General features: G+C 50.9%; 3 protein-coding genes across 8 annotated transcripts; 1 reads left to right on the top strand and 2 right to left on the bottom strand.

The window, feature by feature from the left end:
• Positions 1-1636: 1636 nt before the first annotated feature.
• Positions 1637-10867, bottom strand: RNF40 (ring finger protein 40). Of its 5 annotated transcripts, none has more exons than XM_053470888.1 (20): positions 10781-10867; positions 10260-10451; positions 10008-10175; positions 9222-9381; positions 8188-8406; positions 7936-8054; positions 7205-7351; positions 6836-6910; positions 6456-6575; positions 6196-6375; positions 5811-5946; positions 5612-5733; positions 5124-5461; positions 4664-4781; positions 4334-4483; positions 3997-4209; positions 3262-3387; positions 2613-2753; positions 2293-2394; positions 1637-1961 (listed from the first exon to the last, which is right to left on the bottom strand). In XM_053470888.1, exons 2-20 carry the CDS (start codon positions 10389-10391, stop codon positions 1785-1787), a joined length of 2943 nt encoding a protein of 980 aa, XP_053326863.1. In that variant the 5' UTR covers positions 10392-10451; positions 10781-10867; the 3' UTR covers positions 1637-1784. The 5 variants fall into 5 exon arrangements, with proteins under 5 accessions (XP_053326863.1, XP_053326866.1, XP_053326861.1 ...); XM_053470891.1 differs by having other exon boundaries at positions 5621-5733; positions 10260-10448; positions 10781-10857; XM_053470886.1 differs by having other exon boundaries at positions 10260-10448; positions 10781-10857.
• Positions 10868-11109: 242 nt separating this feature from the next.
• On the top strand, positions 11110-14901 carry CFAP119 (cilia and flagella associated protein 119). Its single transcript, XM_053472077.1, has 7 exons — positions 11110-11300; positions 11838-11879; positions 12190-12347; positions 12754-12824; positions 13044-13160; positions 14636-14705; positions 14788-14901. Exons 1-7 carry the CDS (start codon positions 11110-11112, stop codon positions 14820-14822), a joined length of 684 nt encoding a protein of 227 aa, XP_053328052.1. The 3' UTR covers positions 14823-14901.
• Positions 14902-14988: 87 nt separating this feature from the next.
• PHKG2 (phosphorylase kinase catalytic subunit gamma 2) lies at positions 14989-22455 on the bottom strand. 2 transcript variants are annotated; one of them, XM_053471566.1, is made up of 9 exons: positions 22279-22455; positions 21390-21565; positions 21043-21097; positions 17146-17211; positions 16905-17068; positions 16693-16783; positions 16040-16193; positions 15582-15707; positions 14989-15505 (listed from the first exon to the last, which is right to left on the bottom strand). In XM_053471566.1, exons 1-9 carry the CDS (start codon positions 22371-22373, stop codon positions 15245-15247), a joined length of 1188 nt encoding a protein of 395 aa, XP_053327541.1. In that variant the 5' UTR covers positions 22374-22455; the 3' UTR covers positions 14989-15244. The 2 variants fall into 2 exon arrangements, with proteins under 2 accessions (XP_053327541.1, XP_053327542.1); XM_053471567.1 differs by having other exon boundaries at positions 15298-15501.
• Positions 22456-22770: the final 315 nt, after the last annotated feature.

Consider the following 22770-nt stretch of genomic DNA (forward strand, 5'->3'; position numbering starts at 1 on the left):
CCATCCCCATGACTGCCCCGTCCTGCCCCTTGTGCGTGAATATACCCTCCTCAGCCAGTCCCGTTGTGGGGTACAGGGGCTGATCTGAATCCGTTTAAAGACATGTTTTTAAAGACGTGTCCATTGGCCTCAGGCATTCAGTCCTTGCTTTGGCTCCAGTTCTCTTCTGTGGCGGAGTCGGTGGCCGGTGCCCATCCGGCAGGCCAGGGCAGGGGGTGGCTCGTGCCAGTGCGGGGCTAACCTTCACTCCTTCCCCCTCTACTCATCTGTTATTCCTGCTGTAAAGACCGTAATGAGTCATTGGTTTATCTTAGATTCAGAAGCCATATTCCTATCCCATGCATATTTAATCCCCTCCCTGTATTACCCTGTACCACTTCTGCTGAGAGGCTGTTCCATTTATCTACCACCCTGTCAGTAAAGTAAAGCTTCCTTCCATTCAATCTCAGCCTCTGACCCTCTAGCTTTAGATTCTGGTCTCTTGTAACTTTTCTCCTCCTCATTTTGAATTACATTTCCCTCCTGTTCTTTAACTCTTTAAGGGAGTTTTTTTTGTACCCTTCATTTTTGTACCCTTCATTTTAAAAACAATAAAACATGGTCCAAAATTGAAGAAAAAAACTTATTTGGAAATGTTTTACTGAAAAAGCTAATGGGGAAAAAAAGGATAATATCAGGAAGAATAATAGAATCTTAGCAAATGTTTTTATTTTTTTGTTATTGGGCAAAAAGTACAAGAAGGACCCCCCCCCCCAAATACTCTAGGTACGCGCTGCACTCCAGAAGCGATCACATGGGCCCCTGCAATATCGAGGCATACCAGCAACACCATCGGCGTGAAGAAAGCAAGCGTTCACTAATTTATTTACACGCTCATTTAATCCAATGATGTGCTGCCTCTGAATTTACCCCGCTAGCCCCAACCTTTCAGCTATTTACCATCCAAACCCTGCAACTTATTTATGAGTTTTCTATGGGGTACAAAGTCAGAAGCCTTACTGAATCCAGGTAAGGGATATCTATTGCCCCTCCCGGGGTATTATTTATAACTGAAATCCAAATAGGAGATCTACTTACGATCCTCTCCTTTAGCTCCGTTTCCATTCATTTCCCAGTTATTGACGCAGCACTTACCGGTCCCCATGATAGTCTCGCCTTTCACTAACATCTTTGTTATTTCTTCACCTCTCAGATGGTCGAGCCCCTCTGCCTGTCCAGGGGGCCGGTATATCTCACCTATGCCAACAATCACTTGGCTAAAGTCCCCTCCTTACCTTTTATCCAATTAACCCTCATCCTTCACTATCCTTTCTGTATAACATGCAGCCTGGTGTTCCCAGTCATGTATCTCAGTGTACCGGGTCTCAGTAACCGCCCCGTTAATAAGGCAGTAAGCGCCGTAACCCTGAAGTGCGGCCATTTGCACAAATTGCTGTAAATCCGCTGTGTCACAGATACATCTTATCTTATTTCATACACGACACAGTGAGGGGGCAATTTGCGTTACCCTGCAGCATCCCATTGGCCCCGACACTAAAACCATCGTGGCCGGATTATGAATGGAAATAATCTCAATACTTTCCCATAAACCCAATGGTTTTTAACCATTTCTCACCCCAAACACCACAGCCAACAGTAGAATTCAGTCTCTTTATTGTCCATATTAAACAGACAAATCCCACAGCGGTCAGCAGTCCATGTGGGTTCCCCATGTTGCTGTGGGATCGCTACGTCGGGTGCCTGGTACCCAGGGGCCGGTGTGAACCCTAACCTTCCACAGGCCACTAGTTGATGTAAATCCGATGGAAGTCATGGGCCCCAAAAGCGGCGTTACATTTGGGGCATTTGCGCTGGCGGGAGTCGTATCGCGTCTTCACGCACTCGAAGCAGAAAACATGGAAACACTTGGTAAGGACGGCATCTTTCTTCCGCGTGTTGCAGCACGGACACGTGAGGCGAGCCTGGCAAACGGGACAGACGACAATGTGACCGTCCTCATCCTAACGCAGTACTCTGTATCCCTCCGCCTTATTATTACCCCACACACAACTGCCCCGCCCCTCCTATCCAACCCCCCACGACTGCCCTACACCACCTACTATCCAACCCCCCCACGACTGCCCTACACCACCTACTATCCAACCCCCCCACGACTGCCCTACACCACCTACTATCCAACCCCCCACGACTGCCCCGCCCCTCCACCTCCTAATGTCCAACCTCTACCTCAGCCTCCCTATCCAGTGCCCCCCCCATACCCCAGATACTTCCCGACAGCCAGGTTTTCCTCACCCTGTACTCCTTAATCTCCTCCTGGAGGATTTGGTCGGCGTCCGCATAAACCTCCATCTTCTTCTGCTTCTCCAGCTTCCTGCGCAGCCGCGAGATCTCTTCCTAGAAAACGTAATAAAGGTCAGTCTGGGTGCGGTCCGTGTCCCGCTCGCCCGTCTTTAGTAAATACCTTTACTGCTTTTGCTGGAAGGCTATGCCAGGTACCCACTTCCAGTAAAACAGTATTTCTGTAGGTTAACCCTAAACATCCCAGCCTGAGCGGATATTACCTTAATGCGCTACGGGCCAGTGATAACCCGCAGACCCCTGAATGTTTTTACCTGCGCCCTCTTCAGACTGAAGGACTCCTTCTCTTTGGCTGAACGGTTGTCGCACACAAAGCTCTGGGTGTCTTTCAAGGTGCTGACAATGTGCTCGAGCTGCACTTTTAGGTCCTCTGCGAGCTGAGCAGCTTCTACCGCCTGGAAAGCAGAAGAAAAGGTTACGACCAAACCGACTATGCTCTAAATTCTGGGGGACGCGCGCAGGGGGAGGGGGGGGTGATGGGGCAGGTTATGGGCGGGTCACAGGACGTTTGGCACTTTGCGGTCAAGGGGGAGGGAAGCGGGCTGATTGGCGCTGTGCAGCTTGCCAGGGATTGGCCGTGCTCAGGGAGGCCCGTGGGAAGTCGCCACTGTTGCTGGTGACGCCTTCCGATTGGCGCTGTGCGGCTTGCCAGGGATTGGCCGTGGGAAGTGGCCCTCGTTGGTGGCGACGCGTGCTGATTGGCGCTGTGCGGCTTGCCAGGGATTGGCCGTGGGAAGTGGCCCTCGTTGGTGGCGACGCGTGCCGATTGGCGCTGTGCGGCTTGCCAGGGATTGGCCGTGGGAAGTGGCCCTCGTTGGTGGCGACGCGTGCCGATTGGCGCTGTGCGGCTTGCCAGGGATTGGCCGTGGGAAATGGCCCTCGTTGCTGTGCCGGGTCACTCACCTTCCTCTTGTGCAGCTCCAAGGCCTGGGTCCTCAGGGTGAGCTCCTTCTCTATGGAGGCCAGAGACGTGTGTAAGAGACGTTCGCGCTCCTCCAGCTTCTGCACCTGTAACAGCTGAGCATCCACCTGCGGCACAAAACCTCCACGTCACCCCCGCTCGTCTCACTTTATCTCACAGCCAGTGTCATCGGGGGCCGAAGGGCCGAGTCTGTTTTTATAGAAGACTAAAAGCAAGGAAGCTGGAACTGGGGGACGGGGCAGCCCAGGGGGGCCACGAGATTTAATGTTAAGTGAAAAATTAAGACTATTTTGGGAAAATAAATGTGTAAAAAAGCATTTGGTTAGGGCAAAGCTCAATGTCGGGCGGCTGCTGCAGGGCAAGTGAGACATCATCCAGTATAAAAAGGGGTATCGACCTCCAGGGAGGAAATAGAATTTTGTCAACGGCAATACCCCGCCTTGAATAGGTTTGGGCTCCCGTTCTTTAAAGGGTCAGTTATAAAGGGACCATTTAACTTTACATTATACAGGACCGGCTATCTCCTCCCGCAGCAGAATTCGCACCGTTTGGCCCCTCATAATGTATAATGAAGTCAAGGAGCTGAAAGCACATCTCAGCCTTTAGTTACTAACCCCAATGTTTCTGTAACCTTGGAGAGCTTAGGGCTAATTATCGGAACGTGTCCGCATCCGGGGTCACACAAACAAAGCCACCTGGATGGCGGAGCGGGGTACCTGTGTTTTGAGGCCCTGGACCTGCTCTGCCAGTTCCTCCTTCTCTTCTCGGAGCAGTTTGTGAATCTGATTGGATTTGATTCTTTCGGACATGAGCTTGAAGTTCGCGTCGTCTTTCTCCCGGAGCTGCTGCATTAATCGCGTGTTCTGCTCCTGCATGTCCTCGAACGCCTGTCCCGTCACATCCATCTCAGAAAGCAGAGCCTCCTCCTCCTGCACACGGGCAAAGGTACGGAGCTCAGACCCCAGATCCGCTCTCCCCCGCCCCCCACCCGCCAGCTCCCTCATCTCCCTCATCTCCCACTCACGCCGGTCTCCGCGTGCAAAACCCACCCACCTGTTTGGTGGCGCTGAGCTTCCTTTGAAGATGCTCGATCTGCTCTTCAGCCATTTTGATTTTCCGCAGAGCTTCCTCATCGGCCAGCTTCTTCCTCTCCCTCCGGTCTTTCTCCTCAAGAGCCTGTATCCGAACTCGCAACTCCTCCACCTGGCAGAGTTGGCAGAGTTACAGGGGAGTAGGGCATCCGCCACACGGCAGAGTTGGGGGGGGGGAGCAAAGCATGCGCGGCAGCATCGCTCACTAGGAGGACACCAGAAAGCAAAGGGAGGAGAGCAAGGCAGGGGTTCATGACTGGGGTGGGGACAGAGTGCGTAGCGAGCGTAGCACCTCAGCCTTGGTCTTCTTCTCTGCTGCCATCAGCTGGACTTTGTCTCTCTGTTCCTTGGGGGCAGATTTGTACATATCCAGGAGCAACTTCATCTCCTTCTGGCTTTCCTGAGCCTTTCTGAAGAGGGAGAGAGGCATTAGAATCGGATTAATGGCGAGACATGCAGCGCGTGGCCAGAGGGCCGGCAATAGGAAGAACGAAATCGATTCCACTTAGGTGCGCTCGTATAAACCGATCATAAGAGGTCAAAACGAGCGCCTCTAAGTGGAATCGATTTTGTAACTTCAACATTGGGAGAGTATTGTGTGGGGCTGCAGCTATATTACCGACAAGGAAGGAAAGTATTATATATATATATCTCTATCTATACATACATACACTTTCTATTGTTTTCACCGGCACATGGGCACTGGTTTTCACACACACTTGATAGGAAGAACGAGCCAGCCGGCCACTTACTTCAGCTCCACTCGCAGCTGCTTCAGAATATCAGAGTCTTTGCGCTTGGTGTCCTCTGCTTTCTGTTTGTCTCTCTCGCGCTCTCTCTCTTTGTCTCGCTCCTTTTCACGCTCTCTCTCTGAATCACGGTCTCTGGCTTTTCCTCGCTCAGGTTCTCTCTTTGGTTCGTCTTCTTCCTTTTTCACCTCGGGGGTAGAGGGAGTTTCGGGGTCCCTGACTGGTGTCCCCAAGGCCTCCTTCTTCACGTCAGGCTCTTCTTCTTTTACAACCGTAGCTGCAGCATCGCCTGCTGTAGGGCCAGCAGACGGGCACAGAGCACCCCCCATCTGCAAACGCATCTACGAGGAACAAAAAGTATTACATTTAAGGGATATATTGTAAGATTACCATGGGAGGGGGCTCTCGCTGCGTCTGCCATGGTTGAGGCGTTCTCTCCTTCTCACTGTTCGTATTCTTTTAGGACGAGCCCCTCTCTCTTGCGTTCTCACCTTGCTCACCTCGCTTTGGGCGTCCCGCACCTTGCGCTTGTATCTCTGGACATCTCCCTTAAGTTGGTGGTTGTGATTCTGGAGACTTGCAATAAGATGACGCATCTCTCGATTAATGGGACCTGATGGAAAACGGTATAACAAGTTCCCAAAAAGAAAATACAATTTACTCGCCTCTCATTAACCCCCGGCCACTTACCAGCTTGTTCGTTGGCGGCCAGGTTCTGCTCAAACTCAATCCTCAGCATTTCATACTCTTTGCGCACCTGGGCGAGCGTGTCCTCCAGCTGAATAACCTCCGTGCGCAGCTTCTTCTGGACTGAAAGCTCCTCGCTCTGCAACAAAATTGCAATGAGAGGTGCGAGCCAAAAGGGACCCCCAAAAAAGCCCACCCGGGCCAGTGCACGCTCCATACCAGAGCCAATACGCTCTCTAGTAGTTCTTCTGCGAGCAAGATATAGTCCATGCTTTATTACGGCTGTTTCTGGACAGCGCATGTACAGACAGTAGCCTTCAGGAGGAGCTGCTGGCGAGGAAGGCACTGGAAATTATTATCCCGACCAAGTCCTCTACCCACACTATACCTCCATGCGCTCGATCTGTCGCAAGTGGCTGTTCTTGGTGCTGAGAAGGAGAGCGCGGGCTTCGTCCAGCTGGGTCTTCACCTGTAGGGACTCGTTGTACAGGACAGAGAACTGAGACTGCAGACAGCGGAAATCCTGCGTACCCCGTACAGCTTCCTCCGGCAGTGTTCTCAGGTCCAGCTGGAAGAAACGGGGAGACATGGCGGTTACACGGCCTCAGCAAAGCCCATTTCCAGGATCATTGAACAGCACTGAGATACCTTGAGCTTCTCTTTCAGCCGGACGGCAGCCTGCAACTCATTCTGCAGCTTCTCCAGCTCACACATTCGGTTATTGGCCAGCTCTTGATTCTGCTCCAGCTCTGCATTTAACATTTCGAACTTCAGGAAGAAGAAAGATCACGGTCAGGGAGAAAGAAAATGCAGCAAACGATAGTACGAGGAGGACAGAGATGTCTGTTACCGGAGGACTTGAACGCAAGACACAGGAAAAGAAGTCACTGAAGGTCAGTACGGAGACCATGGCAAGAAGAGGGATTGAGGACATATTTCCGGGCCACTGCTGGTTGGGTGGCATGGAACAGAAATATGGGACCCCGTTACTGTTAAGTAGGAGAGAGGTGCATGAAGGTCTATGTTACCTTCTGAACTGTGAGGGTTGTCTGTCCTCCCTGGAAACTTCCAGAGCTGCCCGACACGTGGTATCCCGAATTCAGCTAGAGAGATTAGAAACAGAGGTGTCAGCATGATGTCCGTCTGCCCCTCACCCACAGCGAAGGACGAAGCATTAAGGGAAGCAGCCACTTCTTGTGCTTCCCGGTTTAGGCGCGGTTTGTGCGAACATGCATCCACAGCAATAGCTGCGGCTGCCATCCTTAGGCTAAACAGATGCATTCCAATGAGCTCCAACACCTCGTCCGTTCCTTTCGGGGTCACAGACCCTGTGTTTAAAGGGACACCATCCACTTAACCCCTTACCCAGCACCCTCTGCCAGCCCCATCCGTGGTACCTGCTCCAGAGCTTCTGCCAGGTGCCGATTGAGTTTCTGCTCATGCTTGCGCAGTTTCTCGATATCCCACTGAAGATCTTCAATGCTCCTCTCCATTTCAGACACTTTGGTCTCAGAAGACGTGACCCGGTCCTGCAGTTCATGGTGCTGAAAAGATGTGGGGATTACGAGGCTATACGCACCAGCTGCCAATCCATAACCAGGTTCTCTCACCTACAAATTCACCCCCCCCCTGCAGGGAGTATCCCCTGTCCATCACCAGTAGCGTACCAAGAGAAGAGGAGGGTGTCCTCCCCAGGTGCCACTCATCAGGGGTGGTGCCAGCAAGCCAGCTCCCTCTAACTAGCTTAAAAAAATCAATCAAGGGAGCGGAAGGTCTGTTAGTACAGACTTCCGATCCTGCACCCTTGCGATGCGCGCCCACCTCCTGTGTGCCCCCCTCCTAAGTGATTTCTCACTGACAAAGAAAATAGGAGAAGAGCCTAAGAGGCAGAACAAAGAGGAGGAGGAGGAGGAGCTGCAGCCAAAAAAGAGACAGTGACAGAGGAAAGGTAGGGAAACATTGGGAGTGTGAGAGTGATTGAATTTATGCTGTACCACCGCCAATGGCTGGCTCAGTAAATATTAAACTTAAATATTTAAACGTAAATATTAAAATTAAATTTAAACATTTTATTGATTTCTAGTTTTTCCAGTAGACACACTCAAATACATCCCTGTCCATCACTCACCTGCAGGGAGATGCGGTGATGCTTCTCCTGCAGCACTGTAGCCAGGTCCTGCAGTCTGCGATTCTCACTAATTAACTCCTTGTTCAGCAATCGAAGGGCTTCGTCTACCTGTTCGAAGTCTGTGAGAGGGACAGATGTTACCACACAAAAGGTTTTTTGTTTTTTTAAATTAATTTATTTTTATATATATATTTTCCCCAGACAGCAATGATGCCCCTTGGCACTTTGCACTCACTCCCGGGGCCCACTTACCTTCACCGCTGCGGATGCGGCCGCACAGGTCCTCCATGCGCCGGTGAAGCCTGCTAGACGTTTCCAGTACACAGGATACGGCCCTCTTGCTGAATTCCATGCGCTCCTGCAGCTGCAGCTCAATCTCCTCTGTGGTACTAAATGCCAGAGTGGCTAGGAAACTCAGGGAGGATTCTGGAAGCCCCCCAGACGAAGGAGAGGCAGTGGAGGCGCCTGAGGCTACAAGATTAAAAGGACATAAGAAATGATGAGATGACTAAAAAGACTGCAATGAGGGTTAACCATGTCTGCTGAGAGCGAGGCGGACCAATTACCAAGTTAGACATTTGAATTCCTGCATTTACGATCATTAGAGCAAAACGCCCAGGTAATTAACTCCACAGAGCCCTTTACACACACCCCTCTCGCTCTCCAGAGGCGGGGGCAAGACAGCGGGGGCAAAACAGCGGGGGCAAGACAGCGGGGGCAAGACAGCGGCGGGCAAGACAGCGGCGGGCAAGACAGCGGCGGGCAAGACAGACGAAGGGGATCGCAGCCCAGGAATGATGGAAGATGTAGAAAAAGTATCTTTTTATTTTTTCCAAAAAAATGCAGAGTGTATTTTTAAAAGCCTGGAATTTAGTGTATGTGATATTGGTTTTGGTTTCATATCCCTGACACGGTGTCCTGAGGTTTTTTGCGCTTCTCATTACACATTAAGCCCCCCGTGCTATCCCCCAACTCGTCTGCTTTTCATGAATGCGCCCGCTAGCAGGAACACGGCTGCCACTTATAACATGGCAAAGCTGGCATCACTGTGGACACCATCCTTAGAGGGCCCCTATCCTTAGAGGGCCCCTATCCTTAGAGGGCCCCTATCCTTAGAGGGCCCCTATCCTTAGAGGGCCCCTATCCTTAGAGGGCCCCTATCCTTAGAGGGCCCCTATCCTTAGAGGGCCCCTGTGCAGCCCCCTTGGCGCTGCAGCCTTTAATACAACATTTTAAGTAAAACCACAAGCGGGGTCTCCCCCCGGTTACTGCCGGCTAACAGTCACCTTTGCTTTCATCTGTCCCAGGCGGGGGCTGTGGCACTTCTTCTGCAGGCTCCGTCTCCATGGAATTATCCTTCTCCTCGGGGCGGACATCTTCTCCCGCGCTCTGGGAGGACGGCGCAGAGTCGCATCTCTTCAGCAGTAACTGCACATCTTCATCGAGCTGCCGGGAAGCAAGCAAAACATAAGCGGAGAGATCAGGGAGCAGGGGCAGGAAGGCGCTGGAGAAAGCAGGGAGGTAGCAGACGCAGGGTATCTACAAGGAGGGCAAATGAGGAAGATGGAAACAGAAAGAGAGGCAAGGGAGGGAGTAGATGAAAGGGACGAGCAGGGCCCAGCGGGGGGGGGTAGCCTGGCAGCAGCAGGGGGGGGGGATAGCCTGGCAGCAGCGGGAGGGGGGGGATAGCCTGGCAGCAGCGGGAGGGGGGGCATAGCCTGGCAGCAGCGGGAGGGGGGGCATAGCCTGGCAGCAGCGGGAGGGGGGGCATAGCCTGGCAGCAGCGGGAGGGGGGGCATAGCCTGGCAGCAGCGGGAGGGGGGGCATAGCCTGGCAGCAGCAGGAGGGGGGGATAGCCTGGCAGCAGCGGGAGGGGGGGATAGCCTGGCAGCAGCGGGAGGGGGGGATAGCCTGGCAGCAGCGGGAGGGGGGGATATCCTGGCAGCAGAAGGAGGGGGGGGATAGCCTGGCAGCAGCGGGAGGGGGGGGATATCCTGGCAGCAGCGGGAGGGGGGGATAGCCTGGCAGCAGCGGGAGGGGGATGGGGGATAAGAGCTCGGCCCCCTCCTCACCCGGCTCCAGTAGCGGTTCACTATCAGCAGGGTAGCATCGTCCGTGGCTTGTCTTTTTTCCAGCTTCTCTATTTTCTCCCGGAGTTCGTCCTCGAAGCCCTGCCGTTGCTCCAGGCGCTCTGCAAGTTTCTTGTTCTTAAACTGCAAGACTTTCATATCCATCTCCTCCTACATGGGAGAAAATGTCACCTGAAGATGGCAGCCCGCAGTCCCCGGTATAAACCCACCCCGGTATAAACCCCAAACACTGACCGTGGAGGAAATGCCCCCCAGACGGATGGGTTCGATGAGAGTGGTTGTCGTCTTCTCATCGCGATTGGGTTTCTTCTCCGAGGGCCCGGAGCTGTTGTCTCCTGAGGCTCTCTTACTGCCGGCGGCTGACATGGCGGCAGCGTCGCTGGGATACCGTCGGCTCAGATCTCTCTGCCGGGCTCTTCACACCTGCTAAGAAGAGGCTATTAGAACGTGGCAAAGTCTCACAGCCCCCGCAGTCAGATGCTACTCCTAAAACCCAAAGCTAAATAAGCGGTGTTATTACCATAGCAACCAATGAATCTAACCAATCAGCAGGAGCATTCTACGAGTTGTTTTGGTAATAACATTGGCCGCAAAGCATCCAGTATAGAAACCGCGGGTCACTTGCATGAAAATTCATTAATTCCAAACATCTTCCGTCTTTCCGCCTCGGTGCCCGGTCCCCCTATCTATCCGCCCGACCCCAGACTCCTTATTGTTTTCAACGGCAGCTCATTCCCTCTCCCCCACCTCCTTACATCGGCCGCCATCCTCCCGCAGGACACCCGGATACTATCAGCTCCGCATCGCGCCTGCGTCCTCCATCACGTCACTTCCGGACTCACCAGAGCCGGTTCTAAACACTAGAGACACGCGACCAATTCTATAAACACTTGAGATACTGATCAGCCGCTTCCTGTAGAATCCCAAACATGCGAATCAAAGACGCATGCGCAGGGTCTCTAGGCTCCGCACAGCCATTGGCCCAAATCCTTCACATGAGCGCAGTCATTGGTCGCACACTGCTCGCACGGTTGTCATGGTAGCTAGCAGCTGTTAGTGACCCCATTGGCCAGAGTCGGTAACCATGGAGACCGACGCGGCTGCTGCAGGCTCTCTGAAGATGGTCACGGAGATGGAGTATGCGTGGCCGGAGATGGAGGACCCGTGCGCGGTGCCGGCGGAGGGTCCGGTGCCAAGGGTTGCGGGGCCGCGGAACTCGTGTCCGGGGACTGACTCGTGTGTTCTTCAGACGAAAGCAAGAAGACCGAGAATCTGGTAAATACTCTGGTAAATACTCCTGATACACAGAGCCCAGTGCTCTATGACCCCCCCCAGACGCCTCCCCTGCCCAGTGCTCTATGACCCCCCCAGACGCCACCCCTGCCCAGTGCTCTATGACCCTAGACTCCCTCCCCTGTTACCGGTCCCCGCCCCCCCCCCCCCCGAACAGTGCTCAGTGACCCCAGACTCGCCCCCCTGTTACCGGTCCCTCCCCTGCCCACTGCTCTATGACCCCCAGACTCACCCCCCCTGTTACCGATCCCTCCCCTCCCCAGTAGTCAGTGACCCCAGACTCACCCCTGTTAACGGTCCCTCCCCTGCTCAGTGCTCAGTGACCCAAGACTCGCCCCCTGTTACCGGTCCCTCCCCTGCTCAGTGCCCCCAGACTCGCCTCCCCTGCACAGTGCCCTATGACCACAGACTCCTTCCCCTGTTACCCTGCTCCCTCCCGGTTATCTACAACCAGGGGCAGGCTGAGCAGTTAGGGACTGCGGTCTCCCACACAAGTAACAGAAGCCTTTTGTTTTTCAGGAGCGATTTGCCGAAAACAAGCAATGAAGCAGATTTCTGCAGGTCAGTCAGCGCTTTGACTACACACGTTCCAGGGTGTCTGCATTACCTATACATTATACACGGTCCGGCTCTCTGATTTATCTATACATTATACAGGGGGCCGGGTCACTCATTTATCTATGCATTATACAGGGGGCCGGCTCACTGATTTATCTATACATTATACAGGGACCGGTCTCTGATTTATCTATACATTATACAGGGTCCAGCTCACTGATTTATCTATACATTATACATGGTTGAACTTGTGCTGGCTCTGTATGGTTTTCTATCCTCGGACGCTCTCTTTCTTGTTGCGGTCTGTCCACAGGGTGATGTCGGCTGAATGCGGTGTCTCGGAGTCTCGGATGCCTGCCCTTCTGGACGTGTATTATTACGCTCTGAGGTTCTGCCAGGACTGCGCGTTCAGTGAGGAGCAGACATCTTGTCTTATTAACATTGTGAAAGAGACTCACATGGCTTGTATGGGTGAGAAGCATTGATTTACGCACAGCCTTCTGTAGTGTCCCAGTAACACACATCATAAACTTTGCTAATGACTACATCCTATTGGCTGATTGTAAGGGCCCCTAAAAAAAAAGCTTATTCTCCACAAATTGCCACATTTACGCAGCGAGGTCTGGGAGGAATGGCGGGGGTGGCTGGGAGCAATGGGGCGTAATGGAAGGTGGACATCACATGCCCCGGAGTCAGGGCACTTTGGGTTTGGTGTTTGCCGTAGCCTCTTGCCTCTCGTGTCCGGCGGGTCTCTCCTCACTGGACTTGTGATCTGGAGGCTCGTGATTGTGGAGGCCAGTGGCTGTGATCGGGGGTCCATCGAGTGTGAGCGCTCTCCCCACCTCACGCATTTTTTTTCTGCTGTTATCTCTTTTAGACACCCCGCTGGGAAATGCAGATGAGTCTTACAGTTACTTCAATGAGTTGCTCCTGTGCCACGCAGTCCATGTGAGTGTGAGGCCCGTGGCGCGCTGTCTAGAGCGTGAGGCCCGCAGTCGTGAGTGTGATGTCCCTGTGCCGGGCAGTGGTGAGCGTGGGGCCCTGCGCCACTCAGGGTGTGCGAGGCCTGTGCCGCGCAGTGGTGAGCGTGGGGTCCCCGTGCCGCGCAGTGTGAGGTTACTGCCCGGGTTTAGTCCCGCGTAACGTTTAGGTGTTTGTGTCCCGCAGCGGCCGCCGTTCAGTGTGAACGTTTTCTCGCAGCAGCAGATTCAGCGCATTTCCCGCTATTTCCTCGACACGTATTTCCGCCATTTCAAGCTCTACAAATACGTCTTCACGCCGCAGGTAAAGCGTCCGGCTCAGGGGGGTCCGCATAGACCACCGGTATCCGACGGGTTCTCTTACAGTTACGGTGAACGTTATCGTTGTCATTCTTTTCACTCACACTTTTGTTCCTGCTGGAGGATGTGTATATACTGTGTGCATGCGTATATATGTTTTTGTGTGTAGGTGCGTGTGTGCACATATGTATTTGTATGTGTGTGTATATATGTATTTGTATATATACTTTGTGTGTAGGTGTGTATGTGTATATGTATATATAGTGTGTCTTATATACATTCACTGGCCACTTTATTAGGTCCACCTGTTCGATTGCTTGTTAACACAAATAGCCGATCAGCCAATCACACGGCAGCAGCTCAATGCATTTAGGCAGGTAGACGCGGTCAAGACAACTTGCTGAAGTTCAAACCGAGCATCAGAATGGGGCAGAAAATGGATTTTAGTGACTTTGGACGTGGCATGTTGGTTGTTGGTGCCAGACGGGATGGTCTGAGGAGTTCAGAAACTCCTGATTTATTGGGATTTTCACCCAAACCATCTCTAAGGTTTACAGAGAATGGTAGGAAAAAGAGAAAATATCCGGTGAGCGGCGGCTGTGAGACGGAAATGACTTGTTGGGGTCGGAGGTGAGAACGGGCAGACTGGTGCGAGATGACAGAAAGGCGACAGTAACTCAATTAACCCCTCGTTACACCCAAGGCCTGCAGAATCCCATCTCTGAACGCACAGCACGTCCAACCTCCAGCAGCAGAAGACCCCACCGGGTGCCGCTCCCGTCAGCTGAGAACCGGAAACCAAGGCTACGATTCCCACAGAATCACCAAAACCGGACAACGCTGCCGGGTCTGAGGAGTCTCCATTCCGGCTGCGGCATTCAGACGTCAAGAACACGAAAGCCACGTCCATTCTGCCTCGTGTCAGACTGGTGGTGGCCGTGTTACGGCGTGGGGGAAATTTTCTTGGCACACTTTGGGCCCCTGAGCACCAATTGAGCATCGTTTAAACATTGTGACAGCCGACCGGAGTATTGTCGCTGACCGCAGTGTCCCTGTCTAATGATGGCCGCTTCCAGCAGGATAATGCACTGCGTCACAAATCACATCATCTCCAGCTGGTTTCTATAACATGACGATGAGGTCACTGAACTCCAACGGCCTCCGAATCTCAATCCTTTGGGACGTAGGGGACAGGAGATTCACATCCTGGATGCGCAGCCGACAAATCCGCAGCGACCGCGTGACTACATCATGTCCATACGGACCAAAATCTCTGAGGAATGTTTCCAGCACCTTGTAGAAAGTCTGCCATGAAGAATGAAGACAAAAGGAGGTCCGACCCGGTACTAGCAACGTGTACCTAATAAAGTGGCCAGTGAGTGCGAGTGGGTAGACATTGATTCTTGGGGTATTGACAATTGGGGCATTTTTATGCGATTGATGCATTCTGAGAAATCTGTGCATTTCTTGTCCCCCAAGGTGCGTCTTGACCTCTCCATTTCATATAAAGGAGACCCTCGGTCAGAAGCCCCAGAGCCGCAGGAGGCAGGTACAGAGATAACGGCTGGTTTAACAAGAGCCGCAGGCGTGGAACACATACAACAAAACGATTCTTCCCTCTTCCTCCACAGATACCGAGACAGAGAGAACCAATAAAGACGTATGAAACGGAGAGAAGCTGCTGGAAGCCAGGCTGTGTCCCAGTGAGGGCCGGGGAAGCAAAGTGAAATAAAGAGTTAAATCCAGTTTCTGTATCAGTTTGCATGTAATCCCCCATGTATTCATGGATTTGTAACCCTTCATACTCCATGCCATACTCTGCTTTTACCCTCTTATAATCAGGAAAGAGACGAGGCTCCCATTTTATTAAAGTAACAGAAAACAGTCAAATAAAAAAAGCCTCAAGCTACGGCAGCCTGCGCGGGAATTTGGGTATTTGCACCCCAACCCTTGACCGCGCTAGGAGGGAGGCTGCGGTCTGCGGTGGTCCCCGCTTTCCTCTGTGATTCTTGGAGGTCAGAACGTGGACGGAGTATGGAGTTAACACGCTTCACGTGTTAACCGGGAATGTACTGTCTCCACGATCCTTCACAGCTCAGCCTCTCGGTCGTCATCCTCCCCCAGTGTCAGTAAGAGAGCTTTGGGCTGGTTCTGGAAGAGAGCGGCCCGGTTCTGTCTTTCTCCCTTTTTCACCCAGTGACCGTAGATCCGGAAAGCACAGGCATCGATTAGTTTCCGGACGCCTTTCACGCTATACGGATCTCTGCTTAGAAGTTCGCTGGTCACCGGACGGGCTCTGCGCCACCGCACCACGATCCGCACACAGGCCAGAGCTGCCCAGGCCGCTATCTATAGGAGGGGAAACATACATATACATAAAGCGTTAACGATACAGAGATATAACGATTATGAGAACTATACAAACCCGAAATCGGTGACGTGGAGGGACCATCAAGCCTCGCTCTCTCTGATGGCTCTGGAAGAACTGGTGCTGTAGAGCTTGTTCTGCTGTGAGACGTTTCTCTGGACAAACCTCCAGAAGACGCGTGATCTACAACAGACAAAACGACACGTCGACGCAGGGTCCGCAGCAGGCAAAAACGGCACGCCGGCCCGGGGTCCGCAGCAGGCAAAAACGTCACGCCGGCCCGGGGTCCGCAGCACGCCGGCCCGGGGTCCGCAGCAGGCAAAAACGGCACGCCGACACGGGGTCCGCAGCAGGCAAAAACGGCACGCCGACACGGGGTCCACAGCAGGCAAAAACGGCACACCGACATGGGGTCCGCAGCCGGCAAAAACGGCACGCCTACCCGGGGTCCGCAGCAGGCATCCACGTGGTCCAACGGGAACAATAGCAAGTACAACAAGGAGGGGGGCACTCACCAAATCCTTAGCAGTTGCAGAGCGATCATCCCACTCCGGGGAGCCAAACTGGAAACGTCCTTCCATAATCATGCGCAGCATCAACATCTGCCGCCGATGCCAGAAAGGGGGAGACCCAGCGAGAAGCGTGAACATTATCACCCCACAAGCCCACCTACAGGAAGGTGAAGAAAGCCTCTTTGATCCAAGCTTCCCATTTGCTTGTCTCCCTCAGCTGCTCACCTACCCCTACCCTCTTTATAGCTCAGCTGCCAACCTGCCCAGTCATCCCCTGCTTGCCTGTCCCACTCACTCCTCATCTACAGACCTCCCCCACCATCTTCATTGGCCAACTGCCTCCCCCACTCTATGGGTCCCTCGCCGACGACCACGCGGCTCCCCTTAACTCCACTGCCATCCCCGTGTTCTCTCAGATGCTTGCCTGCCCTCTCCTACTGGATCACTCGCCTTCCCCGCTCTCTTCCTCAACCACTCGCCTTCACCACGCTCTCTCTTAGCTGCTCAACCACACTCTCTTGGCCACTTGCCTTTCCAGCACTCACCTCTCCAACATGCCACTCACTTTCCCCACGGCTTTCCCCAGCTGCCAATCACCTTCCCAACTGTGTCCCCTCATTAAAACGGTCAGTTCCTCAGATGTCTCTACCACTCACAAATCAACTTCATGGCCGTATCCCGGGTGCGTTTCATCCATTGAACATTTCAGAATCTCAGGAGCCAAATAACCAGGAGTTCCACAGAGCTCTGAATCCACGCAGGGACGAAAAAAGACAAGAACAAAGTCGTCAAACCAGCGTGATGGCGGCAGAGGACCAAAGTCAGAGAGTATGGAAAGAGGACGGGAGGAGTATAAAAGAAAGACCACCTCTCAGCTTTTCTGGGGGGTTTAGGATGCAGCTAAAGCCAAAATCTGAAAGCTTTATGTTCAGGCAATCGTCCATCAGAATATTCTCTGGTTTCAGATCTCGATGCACAATGTTATTAGTGTGCAGGTAAGAGACAGCCTCGAGCAGGGAGCGCATGATATACCTGAAATAAAGCAGGGGCCTACAATGAGACAGCAGGATGGGCATAGCAGGTACCAGGCAAGGGGCAGGAACCGTTACCTTGTCTCTTTCTCACTTAGAGTCACCTTCTCCGTCAGATAATCGAAGAGCTCCCCTCGCTTCATCCTAGCGGCAGGAAAGCACCACGTTACGTCCACAAAGGAGCCACAACAGACTCATTAAACAAAACTATGAGGTCTATTCATTAAAAAGAGCGTCTCACTCCACTACGAAGGGGAAAACACTAGAAGGTTTAGCAAGAAGGGCCCTGTAAAATGTATAATTCAATGGATGATCCGACTATAGATATATTATAATATAATTACCTCCACACTATACAGGGGTCGGCCCTCCGATTTCACTATCCCCTAATACAGGGCATCTTCCTGATTTAACTATACATTGTACAGGGATATGACGGGTTATAAGGATGGGATTAGTTATACGGCCGGAGAGTACATAATATAAGGAATATACAGGGATATAACGGGTTATAAGGACGGGATTAGTTATACGGCCGGAGAGTATATAATATATAATATGAGGAATATACAGGGATATAACGGGTTATAAGGACGGGATTAGTTGTACGGGGGGGAGAGTATATAATATATAATACGAGGAATATACAGGATATAACGGGTTATAAGGACGGGATTAGTTATACGGCTGGAGAGTATATAATATGAGGAATATACAGGGTATAATGGGTTATAAGGATGGGATTAGTTGTACGGGGGGGGAGAGTATATAATATATAATACGAGGAATATACAGGATATAACGGGTTATAAGGACGGGATTAGTTATACGGCCGGAGAATATATAATATATAATATGAGGAATATACAGGATATAACGGGTTATAAGGACGGGATTAGTTATACAGCCGGAGAGTATATAATATGAGGAGTATACAGGATATAACGGGTTATAAGGACGGGACTAGTTATACGGTCAGAGAGTATATAATATATAATATGAGGAATATACAGGATATAACGCGTTATAAGGACGGGATTAGTTATACGGCCGGAGAGTATATAATATATAATATGAGGAATATACAGGGATATAACGGGTTATAAGGACGGGGTTAGTTATACTGCCGGAGAGTATATAATATATAATATGAGGAATATACAGGATATAACGGATTATAAGGACGGGGTTAGTTATACGGCCGGAGAGTATATAATATATAATATGAGGAATATACAGGGATATAACGGGTTATAAGGACGGGATTAGTTATACGGCCGGAGAGTATATAATATATAATATGAGGAATATACAGGGATATAACGGGTTATAAGGACGGGATTAGTTATACGGCCGGAGAGTATATAATATATAATATGAGGAATATACAGGATATAACGGGTTATAAGGACGGGATTAGTTATACGGCCGGAGAGTATCTAATATATAATATGAGGAATATACAGGATATAACGGGTTATAAGGACGGGATTAGTTATACGGCCGGAGAGTATCTAATATATAATATGAGGAATATACAGGATATAACGGGTTATAAGGACGGGATTAGTTATACGGGCCGGAGAGTATATAATATATAATATAAGGAATATACAGGATATAACGGGTTATAAGGACGGGATTAGTTATACGGCCAGAGAGTATATAATATATAATATGAGGAATATACAGGATATAACGGGTTATAAGGACGGGATTAGTTATACGGGCGGAGAGTATATAATATATAATATGAGGAATATACAGGATATAACGGGTTATAAGCACGGGATTAGTTATACGGCCGGAGAGTATATAATATATAATACGAGGAATATACAGGGATATAACGGGTTTTAAGGACGGGATTAGTTATACGGCCGGAGAGTATATAATATGAGGAGTATACAGGATATAACGGGTTATAAGGACGGGACTAGTTATACGGTCAGAGAGTATATAATATATAATATGAGGAATATACAGGATATAACGCGTTATAAGGACGGGATTAGTTATACGGCCGGAGAGTATATAATATATAATATGAGGAATATACAGGATATAACGGGTTATAAGGACGGGATTAGTTATATGGCCGGAGAGTATATAATATTTAATATGAGGAATATACAGGGATATAACGGGTTATAAGGACGGGATTAGTTATACGGCCGGAGAGTATCTAATATATAATATGAGGAATATACAGGATATAACGGGTTATAAGGACGGGATTAGTTATACGGGCGGAGAGTATATAATATATAATATGAGGAATATACAGGATATAACGGGTTATAAGCACGGGATTAGTTATACGGCCGGAGAGTATATAATATATAATACGAGGAATATACAGGGATATAACGGGTTTTAAGGACGGGATTAGTTATACGGCCGGAGAGTATATAATATGAGGAGTATACAGGATATAACGGGTTATAAGGACGGGGTTAGTTATACGGGGGGAGAGTATATACCGTATTTGCTCGATTATAAGACGAGGTTTTTTCCAGAGCAAATGCTCTGAAAAATACCCCTCGTCTTATAATCGGGGTCGTCTTCTCAGACCCCCCAAAAAATGTCTGCTGCGGCCATGCTGCTTACCGGTCGCGAGCAGCGTCTCCTGTTAGAAGCAGGAGGACAGGAAGCTTGCAGCGTCCTCACAGAGCTCTATCTCCCCCTCCCTCCTCTGGGGGCGGGGCCAGAGAAGTTGCTCTACAGCCGGTCCCCTGCAGAAGTCTTCGAGTGAGAGATCTGCAGTTCAGGTAAGGGGGTGGGGGAGGGTTTTTGGGTAAGTATGTGTGATTAATGTGTGTTTAATGTGTGAAGTATGTGTGATTAATGGAATGAATGAGTATTTAAATGTGTTTGTGTGTGATAGCATGGATGTGTAAGGGGGGTGGGGGTTGTAGCATGGCATAGGGAGGCTGTAATCCCACTACTATCATCCCCAGGTTCCAGCATGTACTGGCTGCCTTGGCTTGATAGGAGTGTGATTGCTGTTAGCAGTTTGATATATATATATATATATATATATATATATATATATACTGCTAACAGCAATCACACTCCTATCAAGCCAAGGCAGCCAGTACATGCTGGGTTAAAAGGCATATCATGGGGCTGAGTGGCATATAGGGGGTTAAAATGCATTTCTGGACCTCCAGAAATGCATTTTAACCCCCTATATGCCACTCAGCCCCATGATATGCCTATATACCTCCAGAAATGCATTTTAACCCCCTATATGCCACTCAGCCCCATGATATGCCTTTTAACCCCCTATATGCCAGAGTGGCATATAGGGGTATAAGGCATATCATGGGGCAGAGTGGCAAATAGGGGGGTATAAAGCATTTCTGGGGGCAGAGTGGCATAACTGGGGGGGGGCAGGTTGGCAAATAAAAGGAAATTTAAAAAATATATTTTTCTCAATCATAGCTTTTATTAAACATGAAAAAATAATTTACATGAATTAATATTTACTGGTAAAACTTTTTTCCTATAGGGTCGTCTTATATTCAGGCTTTTTGTTTTTTTTCCTAAATTAATATTTTGATTTTGGGGGGTCGTCTTATAATCGGGGTCGTCTTATAATCGAGCAAATACGGTAATATATAATATGAGGAATATACAGGATATAACGGGTTATAAGGACGGGATTAGTTATACGGCCGGAGAGTATATAATATGAGGAATATACAGGATATAACGGGTTATAAGGACGGGATTAGTTATACGGCCGGAGAGTATATAATATATAATATGAGGAATATACAGGATATAACGGGTTATAAGGACGGGATTAGTTATACGGCCGGAGAGTATATAATATGAGGAATATACAGGATATAACGGGTTATAAGGATGGGATTAGTTCTATGCTGGAGAGTATATCATATGTAATATGAGGAAATATACAGGGATATATAATATATAATATGAGGAATATACTGGGATTTTACTCACAGGTCAAACACCAGGAATATGAATGTGTTCGATTCATAGGAATCAATCAGGGTTACTGCAGGAAGAAAGAAAATGCATTACTGACGGACGAGGACAAAGGCAACAACCGGGGAGGGGCAGAGGATACGGGAGCTAATAAATAAGGGGGGCTATGCCACAGTGGTGTTTATTTACTAAAAGGCTCACAGGGAAGAATTTCCTCTCCCTGATGTCGCCGCGCATGGAAGACAGACCCCAACGAGCTTCTGCAGCAGGTAGGGCCGGCTCTGGAAAACGTGACATATTAGGTGGGACCAGCTCAGCCACTTCCCCTGACCTGTGGCTGCCTGTTCAGTGGGTGAACTCACTGATGTAGGGATGATGAGACACGTGATGCAGGATCTCCATCTCCTTGGCCGTGGACAGTCGCACCTCCCTCAGCTGCTCTGGGCTCAACCTTTCCGGTGTCACCTCTATGATCTTCACAGCAAACTCTCTACCGGTCTCTCTGTGTACGCACCGTCGCACGGTACTGGAAACCCCCCTGGGAGAGCACAGGATCACAGATGAGTTTCCACGTTATGGAAACAGAATAAATTTAAACAAGGTCCCCCGCAGCACAGGAGCACCACAATGATCCCCCCCTAAAGCACACGCCCAGGACGGCGCAAGGGTCCCCCCTCCCCCCAAAGCACACGCCCAGGACGGCGCAAGGGTGCCCCCCCAAAGCACACGCTCCAGACAGCGCGAGGTTTGATTCATCCAGTTTAATTTATAAAGCCGTTTCCTGCTGTTTCTATACACATTATTGGGGCTTTGAGGGCCGTAGAACCCTGCGATACCCTCATACCCAGCAAACACTCTGACCTCCTTGAAAAGAGGGGGATCAGGGGAGGAGAGAGGGGGGTCGGGGGGGGAGAGAGGAGGGTCGGGGGGGGGGAGAGAGGAGGGTCGGGGGGGGGGAGAGAGGAGGGTCGGGGGGGGGAGAGAGGAGGGTCGGGGGCGGGGGGAGAGAGGAGGGTCGGGGGGGGGAGAGAGGGGGGTCGGGGGGGGGAGAGAGGGGGGTCGGGGGGGGGTGGGAGAGAGGGGGGGTCGCGGGGGGAGGAGAGAGGGGGGTATCAGGGGGGGAGGGGGAGGAGGGGGGATGGGGGGGGAGAGGGGCATCAGGGTGAGGTGAAGTCTATCTCATCCCTGATAGACTTCCATCGCGCTTCTTCCTGCTCTGATGCTGACGGGGGGGGGGGTGGGGTCTCTCACCTCCCGATGACCTCTTTCGGGTCATATTTCTGGTAAAATTCTTTGGCTCCGGCCCAATCCGGGAGCTCATCACGTGACTCCACATCACGCGTCATCTCTTTCGTTTGACGTCACACCGGGAATCGTCCGCTGAATGAACGGGAACGCTGCATGGAAAAACTTCCGGTCTACGCCGGAAATGTTTCAAATTATCCGGGTCCGCCTACTCCTGGTCTAGCGTTTGGGCAGAACTGAAACTGGTTACTAGGCAACGGATCCTATGCACAGTGTGACTTAGTATCTGTAGTAATGGGGAGGAAGCCGGGTTAATGTGGGGGGGATAGGGGGTCTGTTTATACCCCCGGGTTATTGTGTGTGGGGGGGGTCTGTTTATACCCCCGGGTTATTGTGGGGGATAGGGGGACTGTTTAAACCCCCGGGTTATTGTGGGGGATAGCCGAGGCTGTTTATACCCCTGGTTAATGTGAGTGATAGGGGTACTGATTAAACACC

Source organism: Spea bombifrons, chromosome 7, assembly GCF_027358695.1.
Source record: "Spea bombifrons isolate aSpeBom1 chromosome 7, aSpeBom1.2.pri, whole genome shotgun sequence".
Lineage (NCBI taxonomy): Eukaryota > Metazoa > Chordata > Amphibia > Anura > Pelobatidae > Spea > Spea bombifrons.